The sequence below is a fragment of the Solanum verrucosum genome, unplaced genomic scaffold (assembly GCF_900185275.1).
Source record: "Solanum verrucosum unplaced genomic scaffold, falcon-dt-bn FXZP01000154.1, whole genome shotgun sequence".
Classification (NCBI taxonomy): Eukaryota; Viridiplantae; Streptophyta; class Magnoliopsida; order Solanales; family Solanaceae; genus Solanum; species Solanum verrucosum.
In genome coordinates, this window is record NW_026020217.1 from 482,298 (window position 1) to 497,636 (window position 15,339).

The 15,339-nt window shown below is 34.9% G+C and overlaps 1 protein-coding gene across 1 annotated transcript; it reads right to left on the reverse strand.

The window, feature by feature from the left end:
• Nucleotides 1-854: 854 nt before the first annotated feature.
• On the reverse strand, nucleotides 855-10,383 carry LOC125830784 (serine/threonine-protein phosphatase PP2A-2 catalytic subunit-like). The gene is made up of 6 exons (XM_049509954.1): nucleotides 9,842-10,383; nucleotides 8,792-8,906; nucleotides 2,419-2,527; nucleotides 2,258-2,335; nucleotides 1,540-1,731; nucleotides 855-1,404 (listed from the first exon to the last, which is right to left on the reverse strand). Exons 1-6 carry the CDS (start codon nucleotides 10,092-10,094, stop codon nucleotides 1,231-1,233), a joined length of 921 nt encoding a protein of 306 aa, XP_049365911.1. The 5' UTR covers nucleotides 10,095-10,383; the 3' UTR covers nucleotides 855-1,230.
• Nucleotides 10,384-15,339: the final 4,956 nt, after the last annotated feature.

Consider the following 15,339-nt stretch of genomic DNA (forward strand, 5'->3'; position numbering starts at 1 on the left):
CACAAGATGCAGATGATTTGTTAATTTTCTTGGTGGATTTGCTAATCACATCAACTTGATTAGATGTGAAGTTTACACCATGGTTGGGAGCTTTAGAACATTCTCTAATATATTTCAATAACATTTTCATCTATTTGAAAATACACATGTTTACACGATCTAAGTTATTATTTTTAACTGAATAAGCGTGTTTAAAACCTATTTTGAAGTATTCAAACTTCATTTGGAACTTTCGATTGAAAGGTAAAGTTTATCCTTTGGAAATTCCATATACATTTTTGTCGCATTAATATGTAGTTAACAAGCATTGTTTAGTACCCTTTTTAATATTATTATTATTACTTTCTTACTAACTTATTCTTTGATGTTCGTATTAGTGTTTCTTTTGCTTCAATTCATTGTTTTAGTTGTTACTGTTCTCTTCATTATTTTCGACATAACTTTTTTGCTACTATAATTGCTTCAAACCTATTTTTTATATGCTTTATTGGAGCCAAGTGTCATGACCCGCCACTATCATACAAGTTATACATGAAATTAAAGGAAAAGAATCTAGAGTCTTGGAGAGGGTTGGAGAAAACTCTAGAATATCCTAGAAAATTTCTTGGAAGACTTTAAAATTCTCTAGGCATGTAGAGAATTCTAGAAGAGAGACCAAATTGTAAATATGTAGAGACTTGTGTAACAATTTTTGTTTACGCTTTAGCCTCTAGATGTGTAGAATAAGTAAGACTATCCACCAAACTCTACTAGTAGAATTACACCGGATATGTCATGACTAGGGAAGATACAATTTTTTACAAACACATGCCTCAAACTAATAATTCGTTTCCTTGGGAAAATTACCAAAAGAAAATTGTAAAAAATGTTTTTTAAGGAAAGCAAAAAACTAAATTAATTAACCATCCACAGATTCAGGCTCCAATGGCAATTGGCAGAGAACTTGGTATCTGAAAGAAACCTGCTTTCTACGATAAACTTAAATTACAAATCACAATGTACCATGTTATTGCTGCTTCTTTTTGGAAAAAAATATACACGACACTAAGGGCTTTTGTCAAAACTCTGGCGAATCTACGGGCATATGTTAAAAGCCAGCAGCAGAGCAAACTCCAAACAAAAGAATGATGATGATACTAATCCTCAAATAACATAACCTTTTTTTTTAAAAAAACACATCTACAAGATACGATATTGATGGGCTACAAACAGTCAGCTCAAGTATTCGGATCACAAGTAGTAGTCGGCAGTCTTCCTTGTAGTATCAGGCTCAATCTGTCGTGGAGCAGGGTCAAACTGAAGGAAATTCTGTACCATGTTTTCACTTATTTCTAGGATTGCAGCCATATTACCACAACGATAACAATAGTTTGGAGCACTAAATACCGTTACAACATTCTTATCCTGCAAAAAAGCAACCAATATTATGTTAAAAGTACAAACTAATACCTGCGAGACAAGGAGTTTCACTGAAATGAACAAAAGTGGAATTTTTCCATTAGAGGTAGCAAAGGAAGTGTTCGGTTTATATCTACAGACCTGACACCAATTAAAACCTTCCATGACAAGCTGATGGGCTCTAGAAATCAGTGAGAGACCATTAGTGTGATTAAACTGAGATGCTATATCCTGTCCAAATGTGTAACCACGCTCCCGAGGTGATATTCCCCAACCACAACGATCATCTGGATCAGACCACAGGAGATCACACATCGGCCCTTCATGTGGCACCTAACAACCACAACAAAGAAACAATAGTACAGGATTAGTAACATTGCCATAAAGATATAAAAATCATGGAACATCTGAAATAATAGAAGCGACTAGAGCAAATAAGTGTAGGGCAACTAAGAGATAGGAAAGTGTGTTATAGTAAGTGGATCACATTCACTGGTGAATAGACTACACTACAAGCCTCTATGTAACATATACAAAACATTGTCAAACCTATTCTACAACACATTAGAAAAGAAAATGAGACTCTTTCGAACTCATTATAAAAAAAATACATAATTTTCTTCCTGTTCAAGCCTTGATTTGTTTGGTTATCTGTAGTTCTGTTGAATAAAAAAGATGTAACCACATCTGTAGTCCTCTTGTGCCATAATGATCAATTTTGTTAGGTAAATAGGAAATTAACTTGATACATGGTGTCGGATAGAGTAAGAGGAGGGAGAGCAGGCAGTGACAAAATACAACGCGGACTAGTTTAACATATCATGAACATGTAAAGTTTAAAACACAACTATTTCTATACCTCTTGTATACGGTCCAGTTCTCGGATGTTATCGAGTGTATCAAGGGATGGTGAGAGTCCTCCATGCAAACAGAATATCTACAGTTTTAAGTAAATTAGGCTTGTTAAAACTCACTAATAATAATGTTCAAGTAAATTGCCAGTTCAGTAAGAGCTCAAACCTGACTCTCTATGAGTGCCGTCAATGGTAGATAATCAAAGAGATCGGTGAAATACGTCCAAACATTAGAATTTCCGTACTTCCTCAAGCATTCATCATAAAAACCATACCTAACAGCAAAAGGGATCTGTCAATTAATGCAAACATGACTAGAACCTGCAGTCATATTGTATTCAGAAACAAGTACGGAAGCTGATCATGAGAAGCAGTAGCATAGATGATTCATCCCCACAAGACTGCCCAAAAATATACTTGTCAAATAAAAAACTAGAAGGATTGCGTAGAGATACCTTCATTGATAAGTAAAGAGCAAAGTTGCTTAAGTGAACCTTGTGCCCTAAAGAATTATCTCAATGCAAAAATGGAGGGTGTGTAATGCCCAAGTGTGACTCAAGTTAACAATGCAAACCCTTTGGTTAAAAAATAACTAAAAACACATGCGTAAGAAGATACACTTCCTAAAAGATTTAGCAACTCTAAAATTCAAGCTTGTCATATGGCATCATTGTCCAACTACTCAGTTACGATATCCTCCTGTTGAATTTGATTGCTAAGTTTGTCCATTCAAAGAGATTCATGACTTTAGAGACTAGGGGTGGGGAGTGGCAATATTAGGAGCTTGACTTCAAGTATACATGACCTTCGCATAGACACCCTGTAAATGATTTTGCTTGTATTGGTAATCTCACTCGCCAGGAAGAATTATAATAGTTCTCAGATTATCCCAGCAGTTCAACTAGACCAATTTCTATCAAAGTTTAATCAACCTGATTAACCTAATCCTTAGGAATTTTAGTAGTCCAACTGGTTGGCTACATGAATTTTCACCTTGTTGGTGAGGGTTCAAATTCCCCACCTTGTAATCCCCTTACACATTTTCCCCTCCTCCCCCACCCCGTATAACAAATGGGAGCTGGAAAACCGAAGCAATAAACAAGAATATCTTGTCAAATAGCATGGGGATGAGAAGGCCATCATTGATTCTCGAGAAGTATTGCTCCCTTCTCATTGACATTACCTAAGTACATGTTTTTGCTGCATAGAATTCAAGAAACATGTTTGTCTTCTTGCTCTCTTTCAACTTCTTATTGAAAACCAGGAGTTGATAACCTAAATTCTCATACCTGACCTCCATGTTCATTTTTTATTTTCTTTTATTTTGGGAAAGAGGGTGAGAAATGGAAAGAAGAGTTGTACTGGGTACATTGAAGAGAAACATCAGTCCAACGCTGCTTGAGTGCAATAAGAGCAGACACAATTCAAGAAAGGATATTTGAGCCATATAAGCATAGAATTTACATTGCTACTCTTCCCAAACCTAAGGAGAAGCAAAGAGGATACTAAACACCGCAGAAAGTCAAAATAGGAGAAATCCACCAAACTGGATAAATTTTTAAAAGTGCTAGAATAGAATAGGTACACACAATCCTACACAGAATAGGAATAGTTTATAGTCTCCTATTTGGTAAGGAATTGTATTGTAGTGTCTATAAATAGGGTTCTCTATGTAATAATTAAAACAACAATTCAATAATATTCTTCTCCAATATTTCTCACATGGTATCAGATCAATTGTGAGAGAAAAAAAATAAAAAAATCGCACTGTGCAGTTTTTTTCCGGTAACCTAGTAGTTGTTCGGGTAATTAATATTTTCCGTCACTGTTTTTCAAAAATTAACACCACCACTAGCTGAGGAACTTCCCGGCGAGCAAACCCAGTCATCCCCGCCGGAAACCAGTGCCACACGCGCCGCCGGAAGAATTTCTCCGGCGAGTTGTCAGATCCACGCACCAGCGCGTGAGACCTGTTCCGGCCAGTTTTTCGACAATTATTTTTTCCTATCTTGGTCACCTCTTCATTCCGAGGCTGACAATATAATTTTTTCCTAATTCCGACCAATATTTGGCGATCAGATCTACTTTTCCGGCAACAACCTATTTCTTTTCCAGATTCCGACAAAAAAAAAATCCAATTGTTTGGCTACTCATTATAGTTTTTTTTTATTATTATTATTTTTGGCTACATATTCTAATTTCACAACATGTCTTTCGGGATTGATACTTTTGGCTCCAAGAATATAGGAATTGGAAGTTCAAGCCCTATGATCACTTCAGAACCGTTAATGGGAAGCTCCAACTATTTAGCTCGGGCTTCCTCAGTTGAGTTGTGGTGCAAGGGTCAAAGTGTCCAAGATCAGTTAACGAACATTGCTTGTGTTGTAGATGAAAAGGCAAAGGCTAGTGGGGAAGATGCAAAAGCCAAAGCACAATGGGAGAAGGTTGATGCACAATTATGTAGTCTCCTATGGCGATCTATTGATTCCAAGTTGATGCCCTTGTTCCTTCCATTCCAAACATGTTATTCAGTTTGGGAAAAGGCTCGTGCTTTATACACTAATGACATATCTCGATTCTATGATGTGATATCTCGTATGACCAACTTAAAGAAACAAGAATCAGATATGTCCACCAACTTGGGACAAGTACAGGCAGTCATGGAGGAATTTGAAGCATTGATGCCAGTCACCACGGACGTGCAAAAACAACAAGAGCACAGACAGACATTGTTTCTAGTTCTTACACTTGCTGGACTTCCTACTGACCATGATTCAATGTGTGATCAAATTTTAGCTAGTCCTACAATTCCTACCGTTGATGAATTATTCTCTTGTCTACTTCGTCTTGCCGCGCCTCCAAGCCACAAAGTAGTTTCATCACCGACCATTGACTCATCTGCTCTCGCATCTCAAACCATAGAAAAACGAGCATATCCATCTATGGAGAATCGACGAGGAGGAGGTCGTCTTGGAAAACCTCGATCCAAGTGTAGTTATTGTCATAAGTCTGGACACACTCGTGACATATGTCATAATTTGCATGGTCCACCACCCAGTTATAATCTTGTTGTTCTAAAGGAATATAATGAGTTCCTTCGCCATCGTGCAAGTAAGCAGACATCTACACAAGAAGCATTTGTTGCTCCGCCTAATCGACCATCCCATAATGCTCAATCAGAATATGATGATTTTCTTCGATATCGAGCAAGTAAGCAAAGGTCTCCACAAGTAGCTTCAGTTGTTCAACATGATGGTGCCTAGTTTATCTAGTTTATCCAAATTAGATTGTGAGTCGTGTCAACTTGGGAAACACACTCGTGCCACATTTTCACGTGGTACTGAGGGTCGTTCAGAGTCTATTTTTTCATTAGTTCATTCTGATATTTGGGGTCCTAGTAGAGTTAGTTCCACCTTAGGATTTCGTTATTTTGTTAGCTTCATTGATGATTATTCGAGATGTACTTGGGTTTTCTTAATGAAAGATCATTCTGAGTTATTTTCTATATTCAAAAGTTTCTTTGTTGAAACACAAAATCAGTTTGGTGTTTCTATTCGTACTTTTAGTAGTGATAATGCCTTGGAATACTTATCATCCCAGTTTCAAGAGTTCATGTCTTACCAAGGAATTATTCACCAAACATCTTGTCCATACACTCCTCAACAAAATGGTGTAGCAGAAAGAAAGAATAGGCATCTCATTAAGACTGCTCGCACTCTCCTCATTGAATCTCATGTTCCGCTGCGTTTTTGGGGAGATGCAGTCCTTTCATCTTGTTATTTAATTAATAGAATGCCCTCATCTTCTATTCAGAATCAGGTTCCACATTCCATACTGTATCCTCAGTCACATCTCTATTCTATCCCTCCTCGTGTATTTGGGAGCACATGCTTTGTTTATAACTCAGCCCCAGGAAAAGATAAATTAATCCCTCGTGCTCTTAAATGTGTCTTTCTTGGTTACTCTCAAGTTCAAAAAGGGTATCGTTGCTATTCACATGATCTCCGCCAATATCTTATGTCTGCTGATGTAACATTCTTTGAATCTCAACCTTACTACACATCTTCTGATCATCCTGATGTCTCTGAGGTTTTACCCATACCTCAGGTCTTGCTTGTACCGACTTTTAAGGGACCTACGGTTACTTCTCCATCTCCAGTTGCAGCGCCACCACTCCTAACTTATTATCGGCGTCCACGTCCAGCAATAGTCTCAAATGATTCATGTCATGCGTTGGACCCTGCTCCCACTGCGGCCTTGCCTCCTGCTAGCCAATCGATTCCACTTCAAAAAGGTATATGATCTACTCGAAATACTAATCCACATTATACTTTCTTGAGTTATCATCGTTTATCTTCACCCCATTATGCCTTTGTATCATCTTTGTCCTCTATTTCCATCCCTAAGACTACATGAGAAGCACTTTCTCATTCTGGATGGAGGTAGGCTATGATTGATGAGATGACTGCTTTACATTCGAGTGGTACTTGGGAGCTTGTCTCCCTTCCTTCAGGTAAGTCTACTATTGGTTGTCGTTGGGTTTATGCAGTCAAAATTGGTCCAGATGGTCAAGTCGATCGCTTAAGGCTCACCTTGTTGCCAAAGGGTATACTCAGATATTTGGGTTAGATTATAGTGACACTTTCGCTCCTATGGCCAAAATAGCACCAGTCCGTCTTTTTCTATCTATGGCTGCCGTTCGTCATTGGCCTCTTCATCAGTTGGACATTAAAAATGTTTTTCTGCATGGTGATCTTGAGGAAGAAGTCTATATGGAGCAACCACCTAGTTTTATTGCTCAGGGGAGTCTAGAAGCCTCGTATGTCGATTGCGTCGGTCACTCAATGGTCTGAAACAGTCTCCTCGAGCTTGGTTTGGAAAGTTAAGTACAATAATTCAAGAGTTTGGCATGACTCGTAGTGGAGTTGATCACTCTGTGTTCTATCGACATTCAGCACCAAATTTGTGTATTTATTTGGTTGATTACGTTGATGATATCGTTATCACCAGCAAGGATCAAGTTGGTATCGCTAATTTGAAGCAGTATCTCTTTAGCATTTCCAAACTAGAGACCTCGGCAAACTGAAGTATTTCCTAGGTATTGAGGTTGCTCGGTCTAGATCAGGTATTATTATTTCTTAACGCAAGTATGCTTTAGACATTCTAGAGGAGATAGGAATGATGGGATGTAAACCTATTGACACTCCTATGGATCCGAATGTTAAACTCCTCCCAGGACAAGGGGAGCAACTCAGTAATCCTGAGAGGTATAGACAGTTGGTTGGAAAGTTGAATTATCTCACGGCGACTAGACCGGACATCTCTTTTCTTGTGAGTGTCGTAAGTCAGTTTATGACTTCTCCTTGTGATAGTCATTGGGATGCAATTGTTCGTATTCTGCAATATATAAAGTCAGCTCCTGGTAAAGGACTACTCTTCGAGGATAAAGGCCATGAGCATATCACCGGATATACAGACGCTGATTGGGCAGGATCACCCTGTGATAGACGTTCCACATCCGGATATTGTGTTTTAGTAGGAGGTAATTTGGTATCATGGAAGAGTAAGAAACAAAGTGTGGTTGCTCGATCTAGTGCAGAAGCAGAATGTCAAGCAATGGCTGTAGCAACTTGTGAGCTAGTTTGGATCAAACAGTTGCTTGGAGAACCGAAGTTTGGAGAAACCGGTCATATGGAACTTGTGTGTGATAATCAAGCAACCCTTCATATCGCATCAAATCCAGTGTTTCATGAGAGGACTGAGCACATTGAGATTGATTGTCACTTTGTCAGAGAAAATATACTCTCAGGAGATCTTGTTACTAAATTTGTGAAGTCAAATGATCAACTTGCAGATATCTTCACCAAGTCCCTCACCGGTCCTCCTATTAATTACATTTGTAACAAGCTAGGTACATATAATTTGTATGCACCAGCTTGAGAGGGAGTGTTAGAATAGAATAGGTACACACAATCTTACACAGAATATGAATAGTTTATAGTCTCCTATTTGGTAAGGAATTGTATTGTAGTGTCTATAAATAGGGTTCTCTATGTAATAATTAAAACAACAATTCAATAATATTCTTCTCCAATATTTCTCACATAAAGAAAGTGGCATCTAGGAACATCCCATACAAGTAAAACTCAAGTGACACTGTGACAGGAACACATATAAAAGTATCATGCACCAAACAGCATAAAGTAGACCATTACCAAGTATAAAGAGTGCACCAAATGGAAAAACTACTTACATACTTAGGCAGCATTTCATATTAAGTTCTAAATTCTTGTAATTGGAAAAATAACAGTTCAGTAGATTAAATGGAAAAAATAAGAACAATGCAGAAACATCTTCTTTTTTTTTGGATAAAGTAGCATTGCATAAACGTAAAAGTCCCCCAATGTCATATATAAACCAGATCGTTTAAGCAATGGAAAAGAAGGAACATCTGAATATCAGCTGTTAAGAAAGACCAATTATCTTTTCAGACAACCTCACTTACGCACTTCAATATGAACAAAATGTAAGTGACTCACACTAGAGTGATCTGTCGGCTTTCGTGGTCTCCCCTAAGAATTGTGATTCTATCTCTATAACGGACCTTCAGAGCAACCAATAGTGAGACAGTCTCGACAGAATAGTATCCACGGTCTGCATTAATTAGGCAATTATTAATGATAAACAATGAATGTTAATGTACTTGACCAACAAGGAAACCAAGGTACTAGTCAAGATACAAATAAGTAAGCATGAAGAGGTAAGATAGGGAACCATCAAAAGAAACAGTAAAAAGTGAATAAAATGTACACAGTCATCGCAAGTTATGGAGTGGAGATGTATATGATGAAATCTACCTTAGATGCAAAAATATTCGGGAAAAAAAACTAAAAAGGAAGCCTCTAACTACCATCAAAACAGTCATTTAAAACAAAAGAAAGTCATTTTATGGAATCCATGCTTATCAGATGTAAGTTGAGAGAACACTGCCTTTTTCGGTAAACTATATACAGAAAACAAATGAAAATGAGTAGTGTTTGGCACCGAAAGAAATATACCAAATGAAGAGAAACATCACCCACATTTGCCTCCAAAGTTATATCAATGCCATGACGTTACTTTGTCATATTCGAACCACCAAGCACATTAGAGATCCACATCACAACCACGCGTCATCATTCACGAGTATAAACGACAAATAGATCAAAATAAAGCTTCATTTGTCCGACACATTATAGTAACACTACCAATAAATGAACAGCCCAACGACATATCATCTTTATCATGAATATTTTGAGAAATACAATCCCGAATCTCGCCAAACCACAAAATAACCACCATAAAGCTGCTACTTTGCAGCATCCTCACACTTCACAATCTACTTGATACACAAAAGCACAACCTATACTATCCTTCAAGTGCTGCTAACATTAGCAGAAACACTCTTATTTCTACATCCTATTTATGTCCACTCACATTTCACCTATGTCACTACAACAAATCAAATGCATAGAAAATTAACAAAAAAAACCATAAAATCATATGCAAATTCCTATAAAAAAAAATGAAACCTAATCACCAAAACTCACCAACATAATCTCCCATGAAGAGGTAATTAGTATCAGGAGCGTTGCCGCCGATTCGAAAAAGCTCAATCAGATCGTAAAACTGTCCATGGATATCACCGCACACCGTCACCGGACATTTCACCGGTTGCACATTCCATTCCTCCACTAGTATCGCCCTTGCTTGTTCACACAACGTCTTCACCTCCGCCTCCGATAACGGCTTGCACTCCATCAATTGCTCGATCTGCCGATCTACATCCGCGTGCGACGGCATTTTTTCAAAAAAAATTATCTTCTACAATCACCTATCTAAATATTCCTCACCGCTTCGATTAGCAAAAAATATCAAAAGTCCTCAGATCGAATCGAGGTAAAAATCCAATTGCTATGAAATTGACCAACAGAATCGCAGTTTCTGCGCGACAACAATCAAAATCAAGCAGAAAATAATGATTGGAACATTGATGAAGTAACTAGGGTTTCAATATCTAAATCATCTCCTGTTTCTGAAATTCGTCTCCATTCATGCGAAGCTTCTCTCTCCAATGTGAAAATTGCAGCAAAAAGGAAAGAAAAATGTAAACAATAGGCATAATATGCCTTGTGAACTTTGACACCTTTATTTGAGAAAATGAACAAAATAGACCTTTATGTTTAGACTACATTCAAAATAGTCCTTCAATTATTTTGGAACAAATAGTACCTTCTTTAGGTAATCCAAAAGTAATGCATTTTTTATTCGACTAGTAGAACCCGTTAGAGGTGGATAGTTATGACTTTGACCAAACTCTAACCCAATATCTTATGTACCCTCTTATTGTAATGAGACTTGAATTTATCTCTTACCCTCAATCATTAACATAATAAGCAAAAGAATTAATCAAAGGTTAATTAATAAAGTTCACAACCTTTATTTTACAGAATTATATGTCAACATATTCAAATTAACTTAGTCATTAATTACATAATCTTCATGGATATTGAAATTAAGATCAGTATGGACCACATCATTTACCTTCATTTTTTTCTCTAACATAAGACTTCAATTTTCAAAGAATCCCTAGTTGGTTTGTCCTTATAAGGTAGGGCAAAAAGATGATATAATATAACTAATAAACAATTAGCAAACCCTTAATGGTTTTGCAAGAACACAAATCATAAATATATTTTTATTTTCCAATGAAAAGAGCTCTAATATTCTAATCATCTTACTCTAATGTTACTTCAAAAATCTAATTATCATGGAACTCAAAAAATCTGCTTAAAATTACATAATATTTTAATTGTTTTTAAACTTTTTACAAAAAAACTAATAATAAAATTTTATAAGTTATAACTATTTTCATAAAATTACATAAATACAACTACTTTAATTTTTTAACTTTTTAATTATATTGTGTACTTTTTGTATTTCTAAAATAAAAATAATATCTATCCAAATTAAATATTGAGAGAACATGGTATTTTATTGTTAGAAATAAAATATTGTATTATAACTTATAAGCAAAGGTGCTACATGTGTAGTAGTTATGACTACATGGTCACTTTCAGTACTAGTGAGAAGTGACTATACTCTTGTAACCAAATTTGACTAAGTTATTAGCATAAATGAAGAAACTAGTCTGGTAGATGGACTCATGTTTTATCTGTTTCAAATCAATATTTGACAGCATCGGAAGGATCTGATAGACCACTACTAAAAAAATAGTGAATACCGACCTATAAATACCGACCTCCGAAGGTCGGTATTCCCTGAAATACCGACCTAAAACCGACATCCCAGCTTAGGTCGGAAAAAGCTTGGTCGCTATTCAATACCGACCTCTGGAGGTCGGTATTTACTGACCTCTCGAGGTCGGTTTTTATTTTATGTCGGAATATTCATATTTTTAAATTCCGACCTCTGGAGGTCGGTATTTTTATTTTTGTAATGTTGAAATTCCGACCTCCGGAGGTCGGTATTTTTATTTTTGTATTTTTGAAATTCCAACCTCCGGAGGTCGGTATTTTTATTTTTGTAATGTTGAAATTTCGACCTCCGGAGATCGGTATTTTTATTTTTGTAATGTTGAAATCCGACCTACGGAGGTCGGTATTTTTATTTTTGTAATGTTGAAATTCCGACCTCCGGAGGTCGGTATTTTTATTTTTGTAATGTTGAAATTCCGACCTCCGGAGGTCGGTATTTTTATTTTTGTAATGTTGAAATTCCGACTGCCGGAGGTCGGTATTTTTATTTTTGTAATGTTGAAATTCCGACCTCCAGAGGTCGGTATTTTTATTTTTGAATTTTTGAAATTCCGACCTCCGAAGGTCGATATTTTTATTTTTGTAATGTTGAAATTCCGACCTCCGGAGGTCGGTATTTTTATTTTTGTAATGTTGAAATTCCGACCTCTGGAGGTCGGTATTTTTATTTTTGTAATGTTGAAATTCCGACCTCCGGAGGTCGGTATTTTTATTTTTGTAATGTTGAAATTCCGACCTCCGGAGGTCGGTACTTTTATTTTTTATTTTTGAAATTCCGACCTCCGGAGGTCGGTTTTTTGCTGCAAAACAGGCAGCAAATTGCTGCAATTTTTAGTTGTCCACCTACATATTTATACCAAAACAACCCAAAGCCAAATAAACTTCATCCAACTACGATCAGGATTCATCTACACAAACAATAATGATAATTTTAATTCCATCAACTAAATAACATTTGAATTTATTTAAACAAACTTAACCACTTTCTAAGTCTAACTAGTTTTGACATATTTATTTTAACTTATTTAAACAACTTACAACTTTAACTAGTTTAGTTTTGACTTAATTCGAACAACTAAATCCACCAACTAAACCACAATATTTATTTTAACTTATTTAAACAAACTTAACTTTTTAACTTTAACTACATTAGCTTCGACGTAATTCCAACAACTAAATTCACTAACTAAACCGACATTATTTATTTTAACTTATATAAACAACATAACAATTTTAACTAGTTTAGTTTTGACTTAATATAACAACTAAATCCACCAACTACATTACATTATTTATTTTAATTTATCTAAACAACTTAACAACTTTTTAACTTTAACTACATTAGTTTTGACTTAATTCCAACAACTAAATCCATCAACAAAACCACATTATTTAATTTAACTTATTTAAACAACTTAACAACTTTATAACTTTAACAACTTTTTAAAGCTAAGTGTCAACACTAGATGGACACAAATCGATCTTCCAAGAAAATCAATTTTGTCATCTATAGGATCAACTAGTGTTGATACTTATGCTTAACAAACACATTATTCCTAAATTAAAGCTTAATAGCAACACTAGATGGACACAAATCGATCTTGCAAGAAAATCAATTTTGTCATCAATAGGATCAACTAGTGTTGATACTTATGCTTAACAAACACATTATTCCTAAATTAAAGCTTAATAGCAACACTAGATGGACACAAATCGATCTTGCAAGAAAATCAATTTTGTCATCAATAGGATCAACTAGTGTTGATATTTATGCTTAACAAATATATTATTTCTAAATTTAAAGCTAAGTGTCAACACTAGATGGACACAAATCGATCTTGCAAGAAAATCAATTTTGTCATCAATAGGATCAAATAGTGTTGGTACTTATGCTTAACAAATATACTATTTCTAAATTTAAAGCTAAGTGTCAACACTAGATGGACACAAATCGATCTTGCAAGAAAATCAATTTTGTCATCAATAGGATCAAATAGTGTTGGTACTTATGCTTAACAAATATACTATTTCTAAATTTAAAGCTAAGTGTCAACACTAGATGGACACAAATCGATCTTGCAAGAAAATCAATTTTGTCATCAATAGGATCAACTAGTGTTTTGTACTTATGCTTACCAAATATATTATTTCTAAATTTAAAGCTAAGTATCAATACTACATAGACACAAACACATTATTGAAAACAATTGTACTTGAACTTTAGAAATTTAGAAGCACCAACTTTATCTCCTACTTTGATGAAAGAAGCAATATAGTCTTATATCAACTTTTTTAGATGTTGAGCTTCCTCAGTTGCCTAGCACGAAAAGTTCTAAAATTAGTTATATATAAACTTCAAATCCAAGAATATTAGTTATATATATATATATATTCAAGTTTTAATAAGTTCAAGTTTTCAATTCAAGTTTATATCTAATTTCTAAAATTAATTAGTTATATATTCAAGCTAATTAGTTCCAAGTTCAAGTTCTAATTTCAAGTTCAAGTCTAAGTTCAACTTCAAATTTTAAGTTCAAGTTCAAGTTCAAGTTCAAGTTCTAATTTCAAGTTCAAGTTCTAAGTTCAAGTTCAAATTCTAATTTCAAGTTCAAGTTCTAAGTTCAAGTTCAAGTTCTAATTTCAAGTTCAAATTCTAAGTTCAAGTTCTAATTTCAAGTTCAAGTTCAAGTTCAAGTTCAAGTTCTACGTAGTTCTAAGTTCTAAGTTCAAGTTCAAGTTCAAGTACAAGTTCTAAGTTCAAGTTCAAGTTTTAATTTCAAGTTCAAGTTCCAAGTTCAAGTTCAAGTTCTAAGTTCAAGTTCAAGTTCTAAATTCATGTTCAAGTTCTAATTTCAAGTTCAAGTTCAAGTTCTAAGTTCAAGTTCTAATTTCAAGTTCAAGTTCAAATTCTAAGTTCAAGTTCAAGTTCAAGTTCAAGCTCTAAGTTCAAGTTCAAGTTCTAATTTCAAGTTCAAGTTCTAAGTTGAAGTTGAAGTTCTAAGTTCATGTTCAAGTTCTAACTTCATGTTCAAGTTCTAATTTCAAGTTCAAGTTCTAATTTCAAGTTCTAAGTTCTAAGTTCAAGTTCAAGTTCTAAGTTCTAAGTTCTAAGTTCTAAGTTCAGTTCAAGTTCAAGTCAAGTCAAGTTCTAAGTTCAAGTTCAAGTTCTAAGTTCATGTTCAAGTTCTAACTTCATGTTCAAGTTCTAATTTCAAGTTCAAGTTCTAATTTCAAGTTCAAGTTCTAAGTTCAAGTTCAAGTTCTAAGTTCTAAGTTCTAAGTTCTAGTTCAAGTTCAAGATCAAGATCAAGTTCAAATTCTAATTTCAAGTTCAAATTCTAAGTTTAACTTCAAATTCTAAGTTCAAGTTCAAGTTCAAGTTCTAAGTTCTAAGTTCAAGTTCAAGTTTTAATTTCAATTTCAAGTTCAAGTTTAAGTTCAAGTTCTAAGTTCAAGTTCTAAGTTCAAGTTCAAGTTCTAAATTCATGTTCAAGTTCTAATTTCAAGTTCAAGTTCTAAGTTCAAGTTCAAGTTCAAGTTCAAGTTCTAAGTTCTAAGTTCTAAGTTCAAGTTCAAGATCAAGTTCTAAGTTCAAGTTCAAGTTCAAGTTCTAAGTTCAAGTTCAAGTTTTAATTTCAAGTTCAAGTTCCAAGTTCAAGTTCAAGTTCTAAGTTTAACTTCAAATTCTAAGTTCAAGTTCAAGTTCTAAGTTCACGTTCAAATTCTAAGTTCAACTTCAAATTCTAATTAAGTTCATGACATTCAAACAT

Bases quoted from the DNA above. Each gene is read 5' to 3' on its own strand.
- LOC125830784 (XM_049509954.1), bottom strand. From the start codon at position 10,094: ATGCCGTCGCACGCGGATGTAGATCGGCAGATCGAGCAATTGATGGAG. The intron at 2,528-8,791 runs GTGAGTCACTTA...TTTTGCTGTTAG, and splicing joins AGCCGACAGATCACTCTAGT to GTATGGTTTTTATGATGAAT. The intron at 2,336-2,418 runs GTTTGAGCTCTT...TTAAAACTGTAG, and splicing joins CGGCACTCATAGAGAGTCAG to ATATTCTGTTTGCATGGAGG.